Genomic DNA, 19,078 nt, shown 5'->3' with positions numbered 1-19,078 from the left:
TCTTAAATTTAAAACATATACACTATTTAACTTAGTAGAGGAAGTCTTACAGATAAGAGTTTTTATAGTGGAGATCCATAGGAGAACATACCTGGCTAGGCTGAAGGCATCGTCAATCAAACCTGCTCTGTTACTTACAGAGAGAACCTGTGGGGTCAAACAGAAAAAAAAATGGAACCATGCAAGATTAAAATGGCAGGTATTTATATATCAAAACATCTTTTATTAGCAAATCCAGGTTTACCTTATGGTTCCTTATTAATTGGTCAATTAATAATCTCCAATTCCTTAGGTCATAGTTGACCCTAAAGTAGCCAGTTTGATTGATGTTCCCCAGCAGCCAGCTTCCTTTGTCCAAAGTTATTCTGTGGTGTTCTGAAAACAGCATTTTTCAGGGTAAAATAGATTTTAAATTTTAAGGGTTAAATGGTATTAAGTTATGTTTTCTTAATACCAGATCTAATGGTACCAATAATTAAAAGAGATCCATCATAAATACCCAAATGTAATCTACTTTTTAAGTCAATCATACACTGTATCTAGAATTTTCTAGAAAACCTTTAGTTGGTTTACTCATTCTTATCTCAATTGATTGTTTTCATATAATTATCAGTTTTGTTCTTGATAAATTCCCATCACCTACCCATCTCTTCCTTTCTCAACATAAACATAACATAGAAATCTACCAGTGTATTTATGTGGCTTCTAATTAGATTGTGTGTGAATATATGGCTAGAATAAAATAAAAGGTTTTAGGCATATATTGTACTCATTTTATTTAGCAAGAAATTCATTAAAACAATAGCACTCATTTATTTGAAAGTCTCTATAGTTTCTTGCCTTTTGCTTTATGCTTATGTGGAAGTACTAATAAATAACAGACTTTCTGCATCATCAATAATGCTGGAAAAGAAATCTCATTTGTTCAAGACTCTAATATTTCTACATATAATTAGAAACAAAGATAATAAATTCTGCTTATTGGAATCACTTTGGAAAATGGTAACTTGATTATGTTCTCCACTAATTCAATTAAATGAAGCCAGTAAAAACAATCTTTAACTTCTTACAAACTTAACTCCTTCAAATATGGTAGAGATAAAGTACTCCAATTATGTTTTTTTAAATTAGAGAATTTGTAGGTTTACAGAAAAATCATGCATACAATATAGAGTTCCCATATACCACCCTATTATTAACTTCTTGCATTAGTGTGGTACATTTGCTACAAGTAATGAAAGAACATTTTTATAGTTGTACTATTAACTACAGTACATGGTTTATATTAGGGTTCACTGTATGTCTATAGTCCTTTAAAAATATTTTTATTCTAGTAACAAAAATATGACCTAAAATTCCCCTTTTAAACACACTCAAATATATAATTCAGTGCTGCTCATTACATTCACAAAGCTATGCTACCATCACACCCTTCATTACCAAATCCAATTAAAGTTAGCCTTCACTGACTTTGCAGAACCATAGTTCATAATTCTAATGATTTTATTGTTGCTTTCAGCACTCATGCTTCATAGAAGTTGCATAATGTTTGAAGTTGACTTGAAATATCAACATCAGAGCCATGCTTGGAAGGGTCTGACATCCAGGGGAAAATAAATAAAACCTGCAATGGTCTATCTAACTTCCACAAACCAGAAAACACATACCAGAAAGCAATCACATCACATCTGAGGGGGAAATGGGTACAATCTCTAGCTCCCACTTCAAAGTTTTTACATCAAGAACTCCCCCAAAAAGATTTTCTCTTTATTTTCCTGTGTTTACAGAAAACTCTCTTTCAAGAAGAGATCACACAGGAAGAGAGTATGCCACAAAAACATGTGTAGACATTAATGACCAATAATTGCTCAGGACTGGAATGGAGTGGGCTAATTAATCCAATTCATATTACAATTACCAATTTTCAAAAATTTACAGTAAAACAACATAGACTCAAACACAAAAGAACACTTAATGTAAAAATCTAATCTTTAATGTTCCATATAGCATTTCAACTTCTTACCACCTTTTTAAAGAAATGAGGCTCAGACGGGTTAACCAAATTGTCCAAGATAGCTGGAAATGTTCCATCTCAGGTCTCCTAACTTCAGTGTCCTTTCTACTGTGCTATACTCTATGGGTACAAGGTGATCTAACACTTTTACTGTAATATGATAAACATTTTTCACATTCCTGTATTGATTTGAAAGAGGGAAAATGACACTGGAAAAAAAGTAGAATAAGAGCAAGAAAGCTGGGTTCATGTTTCAGCTGTCCTATATATAAGTACTTGAATTTAGGTCATTGATTCTCTTTGATGCTCAATTTCCTTACCTATTACCTGAGCACCAAATAATGGCCTTGAAATTCCCTCTCAATTCTTTGACTGAATGAAAGAAAAGGTTATTTCTCTTAGTTTGAAATTTTACCCAGTTTAATCCATGGTTCTTAGGGAAAACATTTTATCTAAGAGTGCTTTAAAATATAAATCACTGTTCAGGTTTCTGAAACTTTATAATTGCATGTTTTCCAAAAATTTAATGTATTTATCCATACAATTGGCATGAAAAACCTTAGAATGCCATCCACATTTCACAGATGTAAAAATGATTACAAAATTATTGAAAATATAGCATTTTTAAAAACGAAAATAACCTTATATAGAGAAATTTTAATTTAACATATCTGAATTCAGTGAAGAAAACTTAGCATGGAATTATTGAGGATACTGTCTCTCCTAAGTAACCTTAACTCTTTCATTATTTATGATTTTTATTACCAAAAAAAAAAAATTTTAAATCATGATTGAACTCATTCTGGTTTAGAGCAAGTCTGAATATCTTCATTTAAGAAATATTTATTTTTTGAAAAAGGGTTGCAATGTTAAGGCATCAAATTTAACATATGATTATGTTTTAAGTCTTTGCAAGTTTGAAATGGTCGTGAATTTCTGATTTTAAATCTATTTTTTAAAGTTCCTATTCATATTTTAGATAGCAGCCATAACTTAACTACAGGCAAATTCCTTGGCTCTAGTTTTTAAATGTATTTCAATCAACAATTTATAGGTAGAGTTTAGAAAAATTAAAATTAATATGCATATATAAAATAGGAACACAATCTCTATGCCTTTGTGGTTGTCTGATCAGAATAAGAAAGGCAGGCATATAGCATTTTTAAGCATGCCATTATTAAACAGATAACTAAGACCTGAAGGATATTACTGTTCATGAATATTTTTTACCTTGGTTATAAATGAGATCTTTGCAATAGACTTTTAAATATCTTTTCATTTCTAGTTAATTATATTCTTAAAGTGTTCTTTAAATAAACTTATAGCAGGCAATGAATTTTAAATTTTTTCTAATGGCCTAATTAATCACAGTATGCGATGAGTGTCAGAAAAAAAAAGTACGGAAGCTACTTTTTTTTATTTTGAGGATTGTTAATCATAATTTTAAAATTATATTCAGAATGTATCCAATATGGCAGAGTTAGATTATACCAAGAAACAGATTACATAATATTTTATAAGATTTGATGATCCTCTAATTTCTTTTTGAAAAAAAGAGGAAAAGAAATATTAGGCATTTCTAAACAACTGTGACTGATTTTAAGTGTATGAATTAAAAAAAAAATGTCCACCGAAGTAACACAGGTAACAATGTGAGAGGAAATTTAGGGATAATAACACATGTTGCTTTCTTTACTAGACTCTTGTGAGAATCAAATGAGATGCTTCCCTAGACCCTATCAAAAAACATGTGTATGTATTCTATGGCAGTATGTTGAGTAATTGACAGAACTGCAAAGCAACCTATAAAAGTATTAAAATCTTACCAGTGTGTATGTTGAGGAAATGAGGGAGAATGTAGGGTATAGATTTAGAAAATCCAAACTGAGCCTGTTACCTATCTAACCAACTGAGCTTGGGCAAGTTACATCTTAAGACTTAACTTCTTCATTTATAAAATGGGGATAAAATTAATAATCACTCTCAAGACTGTGCGTCTCAAATGAGCTCATGTTTAAGGAAAGCACTAAAGTATTATGCTATTTTTAATGTTTAGTTTTAATTTTCAAGATCAACTTCTCTTTTATGTTAAATCTTTTTTCCCAAAATTTGGCATTTTACTAATATATCATTATTTTATTTATTGTTATTATCTCCTTTCATTCCCATTAATTGATACTAGTCAAGATGCAAACTACTATATTTACAAAGTCTGTATTCGCAATAAATTCATAGTAAGAAGTAAAGAGATAAACACTTTAACCTGATTTCAATAGCTAAAAAAATAGCAACAAAAACTGTATTTAGGGTAGAATAATAAGCTAAAACGACCTATGCTATACATTGCAATTAATTACATATTCATTCAAAGGGTTTAAAAAATAAACAGCCAAAAATATCTGATGATTCAAATAAAATTTGAACTTTAATTCACTACTTGCTTTGCCCTAATATGAGATTAAATCTATTCCACTACTGAACAATGAAAAACTACAAAAAACACTAGCCTGTTAAAATATGCAATTTTTTACATATGTTGATAATTCATCAGAATATTTTCTTTAAGTTTTTATGGAGAAATATTTTTCATTGATATTATTTGACTATATTTTGAAGAAAGGATAAGTGATAACATATAAAAGGAGACAAACGTTATCTATCTTCCTTTTTTTTTCTAATCTTTGGTGCCAGTTTTTTATTAGTTATTATTGGAATGAAAGACTTCAAGTTAAAATTGAATGCAGTTAGATTGAGACTGAAAAGGCAAACACTGCATTAAAGTTTCTCTTGAATCTTTTTTCCAGATTTGTGTATTTATTAATTTTTTATAAATTATATTTGAAAAGAGATTTACATGGTATGGGTATCCCAAAAGCCTCAACATTTCATCTGTGACAATGTTCGTATCAAACAGAAGATGCTGCTAAGAAAAAAGGAAAAATGACTCACTATATGGGTATAATTTCAGGGTGGGGTGTGCCCTTCTTATCACAATTTATCTAAATAGAACCTCCCAGAGGTATGCACTGCAAAAACTGGGCACTACAGTGATATTTTAGGCAAACATAAAGTTAAGTTTTGTCTGATCCAGATGTTCGATCAGTATCCCCATACCCTTCTAATTTCCCATTTCTACCCTACTTTACTAAGGGAACGATTTGCTTTATTTCTATTACTGTTTATTTCATGCTCCTCCCAATCCTATAGCGGGATGACTTCATTCATAGAGTCGGATCACGGATCGTACAATAGCAATTTGCTGACTTCATTCATTATTTCATAATAAATTATACAGAAAAATGAAACAGCTGGATGTTTGTAAAAGAAAAGTCTATAAAGGCAAATAATATGGTGAATGTGGTGTAAATACTAAGTCTGAGAAATGAAAATAATAGTAAATAATAAATAACAGTAAATAATAAACAATTCAAAAGGAGAAACACCAATAAATTTTAAGATAAGCATTTCAATATATTGCTAAATTACGTATGAATATTTTATAAACAATGTATATAAATGAAAGCGCTCATTTTCATATTATGTGAATGTGTCAAAAATACAGCAACATCAACATTTGAATAAAAACTCACCTGTACTACAAGTTTTTATTTATACTACAAGTATTTATTCCTTGAAACCAGATTAGATTGTTTTTTAAGAACTTTACCTTTTATGTATGTATGTATGAATATATTTATTTACTCTTTATTTAGTGATTTTAATCACTAAAATTCTTTGGTTATAATAAGACTGAAATAAAGAAAGAAGTATTTATATATGTATGTTTGTGTGTATATTTATTTATACCTCAACATATTTCAAAAAAAGACTTGTGACTATTTAAAATTATGCTTGTGACATAGCAATATAACATCAATGAGAAGCATGTGAGAAAGAGTAAGAAAGAAAAAGTAGACAAATCTGACCATCTACATCTAAATGAAACATTACGTAAAAGATGATAATTGACTTTTTCTCCAACTAAATGGAAAACAGAAATAAAAGGGACCTGTTTCACACTCTAGCATGAAGAATTTAGATTGGATTCAAGAAATAGCTTTCTGGCAGTGAACTGAAATAGGTCACTGTCTTATCTGAAGATATTTAGAAAAAGGATAGAATCTCATCTCTCTGTTCCTTGAGGTTTGATCCTACCTAAGGAATGGCTCAAGGTCCCTCCCTTCTAGCCCTATAATTATCTAATTCCCTGGAGATTACTACATCTCCTATATTGCCTCCCTTAAATAGACAGTCTGATAATGAGAAGATAGAAGGAAATATGATTAAAATGTAACTTGTGTTTTAGTATTTGTTATACTTTTCTATTGGGCATTATGATTATATTTTAATTACATTTGGGATTATAAAATTATGTAGTTTAAAACATCTAAGATTAGTAATACAAGTTTAAATAAATGTTCTCTTCACCATTAAAGAAAAAACATATTTAAATATTTTACAGGCAGACTGAAATAAGATGATTTAGAAGCTATATTAAAGGGATTCTGTTATTCCTCCTAGTTTTATAGAGGTGATTATCATTCTTCTATCTTCTCTTTCTAATTTCTCTTTACATTTTTTAAACAGCTGAAACCAAGGGTTAAGTTGCTGAACAATTATCTGAAAACAAATAGTTCTGCAGGAGAATATATATTTTACCTGATTTGTTAGACACCCAAATAATTGCTTCTGAAGACACATGGCTTCTATTTCCTACCACAATAGTTAATGGAATCTGCCACAGGTAACTGCAAAATAAAATAGTAGGTTTAAGAATAAAAATGGCTATACAGATTTTAAAAAAATATTTTCATGTACCTTCTATACTTTTTATAGCTCTCTTTAAGGTTAGTAAAAAAATGTTCCAGTCATAAGAGTAAGTAATAAGTAAAGGTGAATTCTTTTATGTAATGACACTAACACTTAGTTTCTCTGAGCTTTAATTTAAAAGGGACTGCTAACAAAACAATTTATCTTTCAAAAAAACTATATATTTGCATTTTGCATTAGGAATAAAAAGTGGCTAAGATCTATAAATCTTATCCACTCCATATATTGATTAAAGTCCAAAACCAAGTCCTTTCTATTTGTTTCTATATTAGATTAATACATATTTTCATGGTTTCATGCATTTACACATCAACATTCTCTTTATTTATTTGTCTAACTATTCTGAAAGACACTATCAGTATATTTTAACAGAAGGTCAATATGACATACTTAAAGATACTCAGTAAAGCAAAACTGAAAAGCAAAACCAATCAAAGTCCACTGAAATCCAAGTCAATACAAAGAACATTGTGGGACACACTTAAAGCTCTGTCTTCTGAAATGGGATTACAAGTTGATGAGACAAAGCATACACCAACATACAGAGATCGCTTAAGAATCTCAACTATTACAGGGAAGCATATTCTAATATTTGTCTTTCTATATGATAAAAATTGAGGCCTATACTTGTACATGAATACCAATTTAATCTCAAACAATTAGCCAAGGAAATGCCGGATGGTTTTACCATATGCCCAATGACCACATTTTATTTCCTTCCTTGAAATATAGCCAAATTACTTTTTCCTATGTAGTATAGCAACAGGGGTAGACAACATCTAATATGGGGAAAATATTTTTTATTTTAGAAGTACAAGAGAGACTGTGTGAGTTCAGTAACTGGAAAAGTAAATGGAGAATTGAGAATATGGAAACATTTCTGGCATAATTAATAGTATAATGAACATATCATTTTTGGAATGGAAGGGGTGACATCTCCTCTCAACCTGTCCTGTAAAATTTAATTGTTTTATCATTTCTGTTTCTCATTCATAATTAATAAACAGAATTCAGTAACAGTAAAGAGTTCCAATGGGAGATTAGAAGAAATTAATCTTATACTAACTGCTGTCTTCAATATGGTAAGTTAATATGTTCAAGATTCTGTATTTTTAAATTTCCTGTTATACTAATCAGAGAAACATTTTTGAGTGCCAACCATTTGGAGACTTGTGCTCTATATTAATGATTTCACACAACTGGTCAACAAATAATCTATTGTAGCCAAACCTGTATTGATTCTTAAGATAGATGTTAGTGAATATGAAAGTTTTTTTAGCAAATATTTCCAGGCTTCTGGCATAGTACTAAGAATATGCCATGAATATTTGATGATGTATTTGCTATGAGGAATGCACAGGAAATTGACATATTTCTTTATGAGTCAGTTATTTTCTAAAAAATAATGAACCTCTTTCTGTTATTGCAATAACTAGTTAAGAGGCAACAGTGTCCAAACACGGATCTGATTCTCAAATTAAATCACAAATTCATTTTGCATATATAACACCTTGCAAAAGTCTGGGATGAGAAGCAGTCCATAATCTCTAACTGGATAGAATGGGATTGGACTGAATTTAAGTAAAATAAAAGAGACCAAATCAGGCTATTGGTAAAAGAGATTAATTAACTTGATTTTTCAATACATGTCTTCCACAATGAGTTGGGTCAACCTAAATTGTGAAGCTAAGTAAGTACAAATGAAAGGGGAAAAACTATGTAAAATTAATTGTTCTCTAGCATAAATGCACCGGTTCATAGCATGATTATAAAATGATTGTGAAATATTCTTTGGTTGTACTATAATCAAACATAATTTTGCATGTATTTAAGTTATATTCTTCTAAATAACTAAACTAGAATGTATGATAAAAATTGGTATTTTTGATATTTGAGTTTTAGCAAAAGCCTCTAAAGCACAGGAAAAGGAAATTCTTAGCAAAACCTGAGGTTGTTTACAATGCCCATAAATATAGGCCACTTACTAAACAGTAGACATTGCATCACATAGCTGTTCAGATGCAAAAACAGTTAATTATAAGGTACTGGATACAAACATTGGGGCATTTTGAAAAACTTTTAAATAGACATACATTTTTACTAAAATTTTTTGCACTGTATTCTATATACATATGTGTGTGTATATATATATATATATATACATTTTGAATATATATGTGTATATATATGTGTGTAAAGAATACATATATATACACCCAAAAGGACAAATTAGGAGTTAAGTTACCAAACATATCTGAAATTGATATTCATTTTGAAATTCTTTACTATGAGTATTATAGAAGTTATTTTTCATAACTTTCCAAAGAACACATATTCAGTCTTTTTATAAAGTTCATTTTAAAAATCAAAGAAAGCATGGTAATTATGTTGTTTTGTGATTACAACTTAAAAGGCTAGAGGACACTAAATATAACTGATAGAAGAGCCCAGTGTGAGATGCTATAAAAAATCGAGGACTGCAGTGTATTATGTTTAAAAAGAGATTAGAAAAATGAATTTATGTAATTAGATTGTGTTTTGGTTGCTTAAGTTTAACTTGAATTTTAGGTATCTCATTTTAAGCAGTAACACAAAAAAATGCATTTCAAAGGACTCCCTAAGATATTCTTTTCTTTAATAGTTCCTGAAACTACCCCCTCTTCATTAGTAGTTCACATTTTTATAATAAAGCAATGTTTTATTTATTGATTATTTTAAGGTAAAAGAGCCTGTGCATTCTTTTCTAAAAATGGTACCAATTCTAATAAAACATTAATGAAGTGAAAAACTGTCCAGAGATTGCTGTCATCTGGGTCAATAAGAGTAGAGAAGTATGATTGTGGAAGTATGTAGAATTCCCTGTAGCACAAGACTCTAAGAAGTTTCACAGTATATGAAGAGCCATTACTTAACATTGCAATATATTAGCTTTATAAAGAAAAAATAATTACACAAATTCACAACTTCCCAATTATCAAGATTCTAGAAAATATTTCATTCACTTAAACATCTTTCCTTTCCATGCTGTAATACAGCTATTACATAGGGAATGCATAACTATGTATATTTTTGTTCTGGGCATGTTGCACAACAGTCATGCTGATTCAGAAAATATGCATACTTCACAGGATTTCTGCCATATTGGGCAGTAAGTTTTATTAATACCACATCAACTGTTTGTACTGAATAGTAAAGATCTAGAAAAGCTATACAAAGAGCAGGCAGAACTGGTTTTTAAGCTTTAACTAAAATGTTACAGTGAATTAAATGACCAGTAATAAAAATAAGAAATACTAAACTTTACCTACAAGCTCTATTATTCCAAAATGGAAAATAATTGTTGAGACTAATGGGATATCATGCGTTATCTTACTCAATATTTTATATGCCAAGTTCTCAGGCTTCAAAAAATCACATGTATATGATTTTATAACTCCAGCAAAAGCAAAGGGCTATAGATGTTCCATATTCTTAGAGAGCCTGAGAGAAATCCTGCCCTTAAAAAGTCAAACTCAGGGCTGATACATCTAATTCATGTTATAGTTTGACAGAGTATTTTTGTTCAGTATTTGTTCTGTCATCTGTGTGTCCTTTATGTTTTTCTGCATCAGTGATGCTTCTGTCAGACTGATCATCCTCAAAGGCATGGCCTGAATCTCTCTAACTTTGCCACAGTCAAGTAGTTTTTATGTACTTTCTGGCAAGGCCAGGGTTGATGCCAAAGCATGTTTAGCCTCAGGCCAGACAATGGACGATCAAAAGCAGCAACTGGCAGCCGTGAGGAATCCAGTCTGGGTGAAGAAACCCAGGGAGAAGCAGACATAGCCAGTATGGAAAGATAATGACGTATTCCATGAGGCCAAATTGTTAGATTGCAAAGAGCAACTTCAATACACGCGCGCGCACACACACACACACACACACACACACATATATAGGTATGTACAGAGAGTGAAGGGGACTTAAGATTTAATGTTTTCCTAAATCAGATTCCAAATTTAGCCACCAGAAAACAATCATAATTCTCTTAGTCCCCTCCATTTATAGCCAATCTTGGTGCTAGCTTACTTAGGAATGATTCCCACTCTTCTTATAGATATCAAAGTAAACTTAATGTATGCTCCAGATTCCTCATTAAGTCAGATTCCTCATTTTTCAAAGTATTGGGATATAGCATGAGTAACCTAATCTAAACACCTATTTTATTTATTAATTTTAACCTCTGAACCCATCCCATACTCAATCTCTTACCAAGGCACTTTGTTTAAAAAGAATTAAAACTGTCTTATCGGAGTTCTCAATTTTCTTGGCTCAGGTTTTAATGAGACAAAAAAATAGAAAACATGAAGTTGAAAGACATGAAAGAAAAACTTTATGCTGAATTATCAGAAATTAGAGTTTCAAAAGAAAGTTAAAGTAACAGCAAATCAAAATTCTATACATATTTTCTGGTTAGCAGTTTTAAACACTAAAGAAAAGGGAAAGAAATATTTTTATGGTAAGTGGTACTGAGATTTGGACCATTTTAAGGTATTTGTTTTGAGTTCCTTTGACTCAGATACTATTTAGTTTAGTTTTAGGTTATATTTTTAGAAAAATTGTTTTGCTTGATTGTTCCTGTTCTCTTTTGTTTTATAAATCTCAAACTGTGCTCAATTCTATTCAATTTACTTCAACACACCCTAATTTTTTAAAATTTAATTCAACAAACATTTATAGAGAAAAGTAAAAGTCATCTTAATTTTTACAATCAACATGACAGTTTAAAATTCTGTCTTCTTAAGCAAAATAACTTTTCCTGCTCTGTCACCAAAATATCCTGGAGGTAGAAGTACTAAGAGAAATAAAAATGAAAATAACATCTATTAATATAAAAAGGAAAAATATGATTCACTTACAACATTTGAGAATTACATTATCAATGCTTTTACAATATTAAAAATAAAAAGTGAAAAAACAATTTTTTCACAAGAAAAAGAGGTGTACCTGTTATTTTGAAGTTCAAGTGCTTTGGTTTTAGCACTGATGTCATAAATAAAATGTTGTTGAGTAATTATTATCCTATTTTCTGCTGTAATATTTCCGAAGATAGTGATAACAGGATAACCCATCTGGAGTGTCCACTGATCCATTACTTCTTGTATATTTACATATTTTCCATTCCTTTTTAAAGCCTTGATAACCAAAATTATATTAATTAATTTTATAAGCATGAATTATAAACATCATTAACATTAAACAATTTACATTTTTTAACTTTACAATTTACCTAACTGTGAAAACATTTAAAATCAGTGAAGCTAATATAATGTGCTAGTAAAATTAATCTTAAATTAAGCCTCATGCATATATACATGCACACACATCTATATATGTAAGCCTTGTGCATATAAATATGCACATATATACACACATGAAAGCTTTATTAACATTAATGTTTTTATATAATGGAGGATAAAATGCATTTTACTGTTAAAGCAAGTACTTGCGGCATCATTAGGCATCCCCAGGATTCTAGTAACATGTTTAAATATTTGTTATTCATTTATAGAAAAATATTTCTTTGAACGTCAGTATTTCTCTCTTTGTTATGAATATCTGACTCACCATATTAAAATTATATTTCAGGACTATTATCATGTTTGAATGAGGCAAGGTATATTTTACTATCAGAGTAGTTTAGTTTAAGTAATCTTAGACCTCATTATCTTTATAACATATAAAAAACAAATAAGAAAGCAATATGAGTGAAAGGAAAACATAAAAGTAAAAATCCCTGTTAACAAATAAATATGAAAAGTTATGAATGTCTCATAAACTCAATTCAAATATTCATGTAGAGGTTTGGATGCAAGCTTGTTATACGTTACCTCTGATAGTGTGTTCCAGAGATCATTTCTGGCTGCATTGCCATACTTATGAATAGTTAAGTAATCCTACAAAGAATATAGAATTGTAATTACAATTCAAAGGCTAAACAATTACCAATAAACACACTCATTTTTCAATTTAATTAACTATTTCCTTTTGCTGCAATGACATTAATGCAAAGACACACAAAAAGAATAAGAATCTCATTTTAAAATATTCCAAAGAAATTTAACTATAGCATATTTCCTAAATAAGTCATGAAACAATATTACTTTTTGAGGAAATTATTTTCACTCCCTCTGCAATGAAATATTTAGGGGGAATTTGCTTCTTAGGCTTTTATAAAGTGTTGAAAAAATTTTCTTTTCTGGAAAAAATAGAGAGCACTAGCTGAAATATGTGGAAAATCTTTACTTCATAGGCTACTGTTATTCGAAATTTACATATCAAAGAAAATTACACAATGGAAAAATATGTGCCCATGTGTGAACTTTATCAGAATAACTAGAGCATAGATTTGATCAGGCTATATAGCCTGGTGCATTTCAATTATTCAACCACAGACTCTGTGATGTCTCCCATGCTTTTTCCAGCAATCAAAAGGCCAAAGTATTAAGAAGGATTGTTTTGCCAAAAGAGTTAGGACTGTCTCCACAAGCTGTCTTGGTACCCCCATCTTCTCTGCAAAGGAGATGCTGCTTGCCTATTACAAAAGTTATAAATACTGCTTTCTATGAGTTTGCAGTGCACATTAATATTTAATAAAGAAAGTCCTTCTTAAGGTTATTTAATATTTTGGGGCTTAGGACCTTCTATTTCCCATTTTCAACCATCAATTCTAAAACCTACAAACTTTTCTTTCTGATTCAAGCCTTGCTCCTTTCTAAGAAAGATGGTTTATCTTGTTACTGTGTTATTTAGTTATGTCTATTTGGCATTAATTTTCTTCTGATTTCAAAGTAGAGAAATGAACAGAAAATATTGTAAAACAAAAGGCCTTCTCTCCTTAATTTGAAATTCCATCATCTCTACAACATGTAGGTAGTAGACAAAATCCTAATTTACATCACAACTGAAACTGAAAAAAAATGCTAACTCTTTTCAGTATTTTATGTACAGTGGGATACTTTAGGGATAATTAATGTTGGGAAAGCAAATTTTTTGAAATACAAATTGTAACACCTGTGACAGATTCAGCTTTTGTTGGCAACTCACAGCACAGCAAGTGGCAACTCCACTTTATCAGATGCCTAGAGAAGCAATGTCCAACACTGACTTACCAACCACAAATTCACCATTTTCATAAGATGTTGCATATAACTTTTTTTGAAAAAAAAAAACACATCCTGAGATAAGCAATCTGAATCCAAATTTGACTTTGTATGAGGTATTTTTTATTTGAAGTTAGGGATCAGTATTTTAATGTTATTTCAGATAGCTGTCAAAATTATTTTTAAAGCATTCTTTATGCTTTTTTATCAAATAAATGAACAAATTTAACAAGAGTGGGAATCATGAAATATAAATTTTGTTTTAGTGATCCTATAATGAAAGTTATTAAAACTATTTACTATTGGGTTCATTTATGCTACTAGGATAACATGAAAGGGGAATAAAGGAATATTGAATAGACCTTGAAAAGTCCAATATATAACTACTGTTTTATCCTGTACACAGACCATTAAAACTATAGACCACACAACTGTTCATGATATGATTTGACCCTGTCCCCATACTGATCATCATTTCAAAGTCTTGATTCCCTCCCCAAAACAGAATAAGCTTCAAACTTATATTTCAGACAGGCTGAAATGGCAATTATCCATGCGTAAGAAATAGCTCTCAAAATGCCTTAGTATTCAGGGCAGATAGCATGCCTTCTCAGCATTCCAACAGCCCCAATATCAGATGTTATTGGAATTCTACATATGTCAGCCCCTTTCCAAAAAAATTGTTTTCCTTAGTTATTTTAGCATTTCATTTGCACAAAAATAGTCATATTTTGAATTAAGAAAATATTGTTTTGTCTTTGCAGAATTACAAAGAAACAAAGAATAGTGAACATATTTATTAAGAATCAAATCATTAATTTATTCATTCTCTGCATTAAATAAATGGAGCACCTAGTGTGCCAGGCAAGTTTCTCAATGCTGGGGGAACAATGGTGGGAAAGATCGCTGAGAATAACTGCAAATACCAATATATGAGTTGTGTAGGAAAGTCCCTGTTACTGAAGCTGTGGAAGTCTTGGTTCAACAATGACCTGAGAAGATGTATTCTAACATTTATCATGTGATTGCATGGGAAGATTTTAAGTTCCTTTCAAACCTATAAGTCAGTGACTTTGGAAATGGTCAGAAATATGAATCTGAAATAGGAACCTGTATTTATATTTATGGGTATGAAAGTGAATCAGCAGTAGATTTGACATTATGATATAAAGTAAAAGGATATTTTAATATCAACTATAAGAAGAATATCTATTGTAGGAATTTCAGAATAGTAGAGTTATTTAAAATAATAAAAAGATGACCACAAGAAAATTCTTAAGGTACATCTCTAGCAATATAAACTGATTAAAAATAAAAGGGTATGAAGTTTCTACTTGTGGGAAAAGGCAGCAAAACATAGTAGTTAAAAGTGCAGGAACTCAAGTGCTTGGTTAAAATCCAAGCTCCAATACTCACAAGCTCTAGGAGCTTGGGCAAGTTGTTTAACCTCTTTGTACCCATATTCTCATACATAAAATAAAGGTACTCATTGCATAGAGTTCTTCTGAGAATTTGATGATTTAATGTATGTACAGTGCTTAGAAGAATGTTGAGTACCTAGTGCATAGTAAGTATTCAATAGAAATTAGCTATTATTATTTAATCATCTCCGGCTATACATGGAAAACTGAGTAACTAAAGGGAAATCATCATTAATAATAATTAAGGAATCTAGCATATTAAAACAATAATATCCATATGTAGCTCAGTGGTTGAGTGCCTGCTTCCCACATACAAGGTCCTGGGATCAATAACCCAGCACCTCCTATTTTTGGCACTGTGTGAATTGCTTTATATTTTATCTTATTTACTCCATGCAACATTATGAGACAGATATCATCCTCCTCATCATTTCATATATCAGAACACTGGGACTCAGTAACTTCAGCTCACATACAAACCCCATACCTGATTATACAACTCCCTACCCAATATCCATTAGATGTCCCACAGGTAACTAAGAGTTGGGGTCAAAACTGAAATCATTGTCCTCCCTCATATCAGCTCTTTTTGGCCATCTTACCCCAGTGTTGACCCTCTATTCACCTGAACCAAGAAGTCATCTTACTGATTTGACATTCTAAACAATTTTCCAAGGTGCCCCTTCTATCTACCTGTTTGACAACCACTATACAGTGTTTTTCCTGGAGGACTATAACTGCCACTTCTCCTGCTCTGTCACCTTGCAGACAGAATGCTCTTCAACAAATGCACACATAAATCCCTTCTGTGTTCAGAATACAGCCTAAACACTTTAATATAACTTAAAAATGTTCCTCATGGCTGAGTTCTTCAGCACCTCTCCAATCCTTCTGCCACTTTCTGCCTCAACCTACCTACTTTTAGGTTTCTGAAAATGTATAATGCAAATTTTCTCTCTTTTCTAGTTCTTCACATGCTGCTTTCTACATATTCTTTTCTCCTTTGCACTTTTCAATTCAACTCAATATCCAGATCTCAGTTCTGATGCATTTTTTTCCAGGCATCATTTCTTGCCCACTGCCATCCCCTTCCTAATTCTGACTTAGAATTAGGCCACTTTGTCCCATAGCAGAGCATTTATTACACCGTATTACAATAATCTATTCATTAGTTGGCCCACATAATGTAAACTCCTCGAGGGTAAGGACCTTGCTAGAGTTGTTCACCACTGTTTAACAAGCATCTATGAGCCCAACCTGGCATAATATATATGCATGATTTCTGACTTTCCTTTTGAGACAGTTTTATATTAATGATAGACAATGTGGTAAAAACAGATATCATACAACCATTCTGCTCCCTCAAGTTTCATATTTCTACAATAATATAGAGATGATTCATTTTTAAGTGGATCCTAGCCTGATATATAATTTGCGTTGATATATGCAGTTGCATATGATGTCATTAAAGATTGTGAACTATTGAATATGAGATCAATTTTGTTTTACTTCCTTGGCTAACAAGTGACATGGTTCATAACATTTCATGTATAAAAGCCAGTGGGACCAGTAAAGGCAAGAGGAAAAGTGAAAACCGTGAGCTGAGGAAATAAAGCATTATTACCTTTTGAGATTTACAAGGAAATAGTTAGGGAATACTTATTCTCCTCTTAATGAGTCCTTCAGCATGTTAGGACAGAGGATTAGCTGCTTGAATGGTTTATTCATGTAGGATATAGAGGACAGTTCAATAAAAACCAAAGATGTATGGGTTGGTTTAAATGTGTTTAGGTGCAGGGTACAAAATATCACCCTAATACCATTTTCATAATGACAAGATTTATTATTTCCTAATAGAAGTAGCCCCTTTCCCCTGGAATTCTTTTAGTCCCACTTTACCTATGTTTTAGCTTCATCCTCAGGTTTGTGGCTAGACAGCGGCAGCAATCTCTGGCATTACACTCAGACATGGCATGGTACAGAGAAAAGAGACAAGAGTCTCTTCCTCTGAGCCTCTTTTTAAGAACCAGGACACCTTCCCTTCAAATTCTGCAGCAAACTCCCCACATTTCTCATCTGTCAGAATTGTATCATGTGCACTGGCCTGAACCTGCCACTGAGGCTTTTGGGCTTATAAAGCAAGACACAGTCCTCTGAAATATAAGGATATACAGTAAAGGATGAGACCCTGAACAAGGCTGAAATTCAGTCAATAAGTCAGAAGATGAGACTACCTTATGAGCAGACCACCAATAGTGTTCTCTGATAAAACAATAGACATGATCCGAGGCCTCTGTGACACTGGGAAGCAGGATGTCTTTTACTTACAAGACTACTTTAAGAAAGACTAGGAAAATCCAGGCATTGATTTTTCTAACTATGTGACAAGAAGATAGAAGCAGGGAGTTGAAATATTATTTCTTTCTCTTAAGCATAATTCTATCTCAAAAATGTGGAGCGGGCATTTGTTAGCTTTTGGCTTTCCAGAATTTAAACACAACTTTTATATCAGGGCAATAACTCACATTGGAATCTTGGAGAAAGGCAAAGGATCTGCATCCCAATACTGAAATGAAAGGGACAAAATCTTAAATACCACCTCTCCATTCTCTCTGGCAGCTAAAGCTAGGGCATGTGCCCCGGCCTCAGACAACTGGATGCTTCTGCGCAGGACTGTGAGTCTTACAGGAGTATTGCAAAGGAGTAAGCATAGTTGAAAAATTATTCCCTGCCCTGATGCCATTGACAGTCCAGAGATGACCACACTAATGGAGGCAACTGAATCAGCCACTCATGTGGCCTGACCTTGGCCAAGGTTGTTGATACTTGAGCCTCCCTAATACCTGTTTCTGAAGCTCAGTTCATGAATCTTCCAATTGAATCCTACATCTTTCCAATAACTTCCTTTCCATTTAGCCTAAGTTTGTTTCGCTTTCTTGCAACCCAAAACCCTGCCTGATACAAAGCTAAAGTGTGATATAATAGAAACAAAACAAACAAAGACACTTTTAAATTTTCTTAGTAACCCTCAGAAAGAAAAATATAAACTACCTCTGATAATTTATACAAAGTATAAAGAACAACAAGCTCTATTTAGTAAATGTAAAAAACACTAGACTTTCTGTGTTATGAACAATAGGTATGGTGGAAAATAGATGGATAATTAAAGTTAAAAAAGAAAAGAGGTAGACAAAAAGATTGGGAACAAAGACAAAAAAAAATGAAGATTAATACAAGAAGCCCCGTAGACAGGGATGCCCACAATATAACAAAAACAACAGAAAATAAAACTATTCAAAATTATTGTCTTACAAAAATCCCCTAAAGCAGGGGCTCTTAAACTAGGGACCACAAGGTCTGAATGTGAATATTTGTAAGTATGTGCCTTATTAGAGTGTGATGGTTTCAAAGGGATTCATGAACAACAACAAAACAGATGAAAAGCTGCCAGGTCACAGCAGTGTCACCCAAGAAGATAGACAAAGCCCCTTTGAAGCCTGGCCTGTGCACTTCAGATGATATTTATACAATTTCTGACCTTGAGAAACAGAAGCAAGGAGACTAAAACAGTGAGAGATGACCAACTAAAACACAAGAAAGCTAGACTATAGGATGAGATACTTTGATCAATACCTGGAGACAGGTTGGAGAATATTAGAGTAAGTAAAAAC

The 19,078-nt window shown here is 31.7% G+C and overlaps 1 protein-coding gene across 3 annotated transcripts in view; it reads right to left on the bottom strand.

Annotated features, from left to right (window-relative positions):
- The window catches only part of TRHDE (thyrotropin releasing hormone degrading enzyme), a 391,431-nt gene that overhangs the window by 91,556 nt on the left and 280,797 nt on the right, over nt 1-19,078 (bottom strand). For all 3 annotated transcript variants that reach the window (XM_058308434.2, XM_058308435.2, XM_058308436.2), the window contains 5 exons: nt 12,715-12,780; nt 11,831-12,018; nt 6,674-6,762; nt 245-375; nt 92-147 (listed from right to left, as the gene is read on the bottom strand). In XM_058308434.2, coding sequence (XP_058164417.1) covers nt 92-147; nt 245-375; nt 6,674-6,762; nt 11,831-12,018; nt 12,715-12,780 — 530 coding nt within the window. The remainder of the gene's footprint in view (nt 1-91; nt 148-244; nt 376-6,673; nt 6,763-11,830; nt 12,019-12,714; nt 12,781-19,078) is intronic.

This window comes from Dasypus novemcinctus, chromosome 12 (assembly GCF_030445035.2).
Source record: "Dasypus novemcinctus isolate mDasNov1 chromosome 12, mDasNov1.1.hap2, whole genome shotgun sequence".
Classification (NCBI taxonomy): domain Eukaryota; kingdom Metazoa; phylum Chordata; class Mammalia; order Cingulata; family Dasypodidae; genus Dasypus; species Dasypus novemcinctus.
The sequence above is the reverse complement of the archived record's forward strand: the minus strand, read 5'-3'. Positions and strand labels throughout refer to the sequence as shown.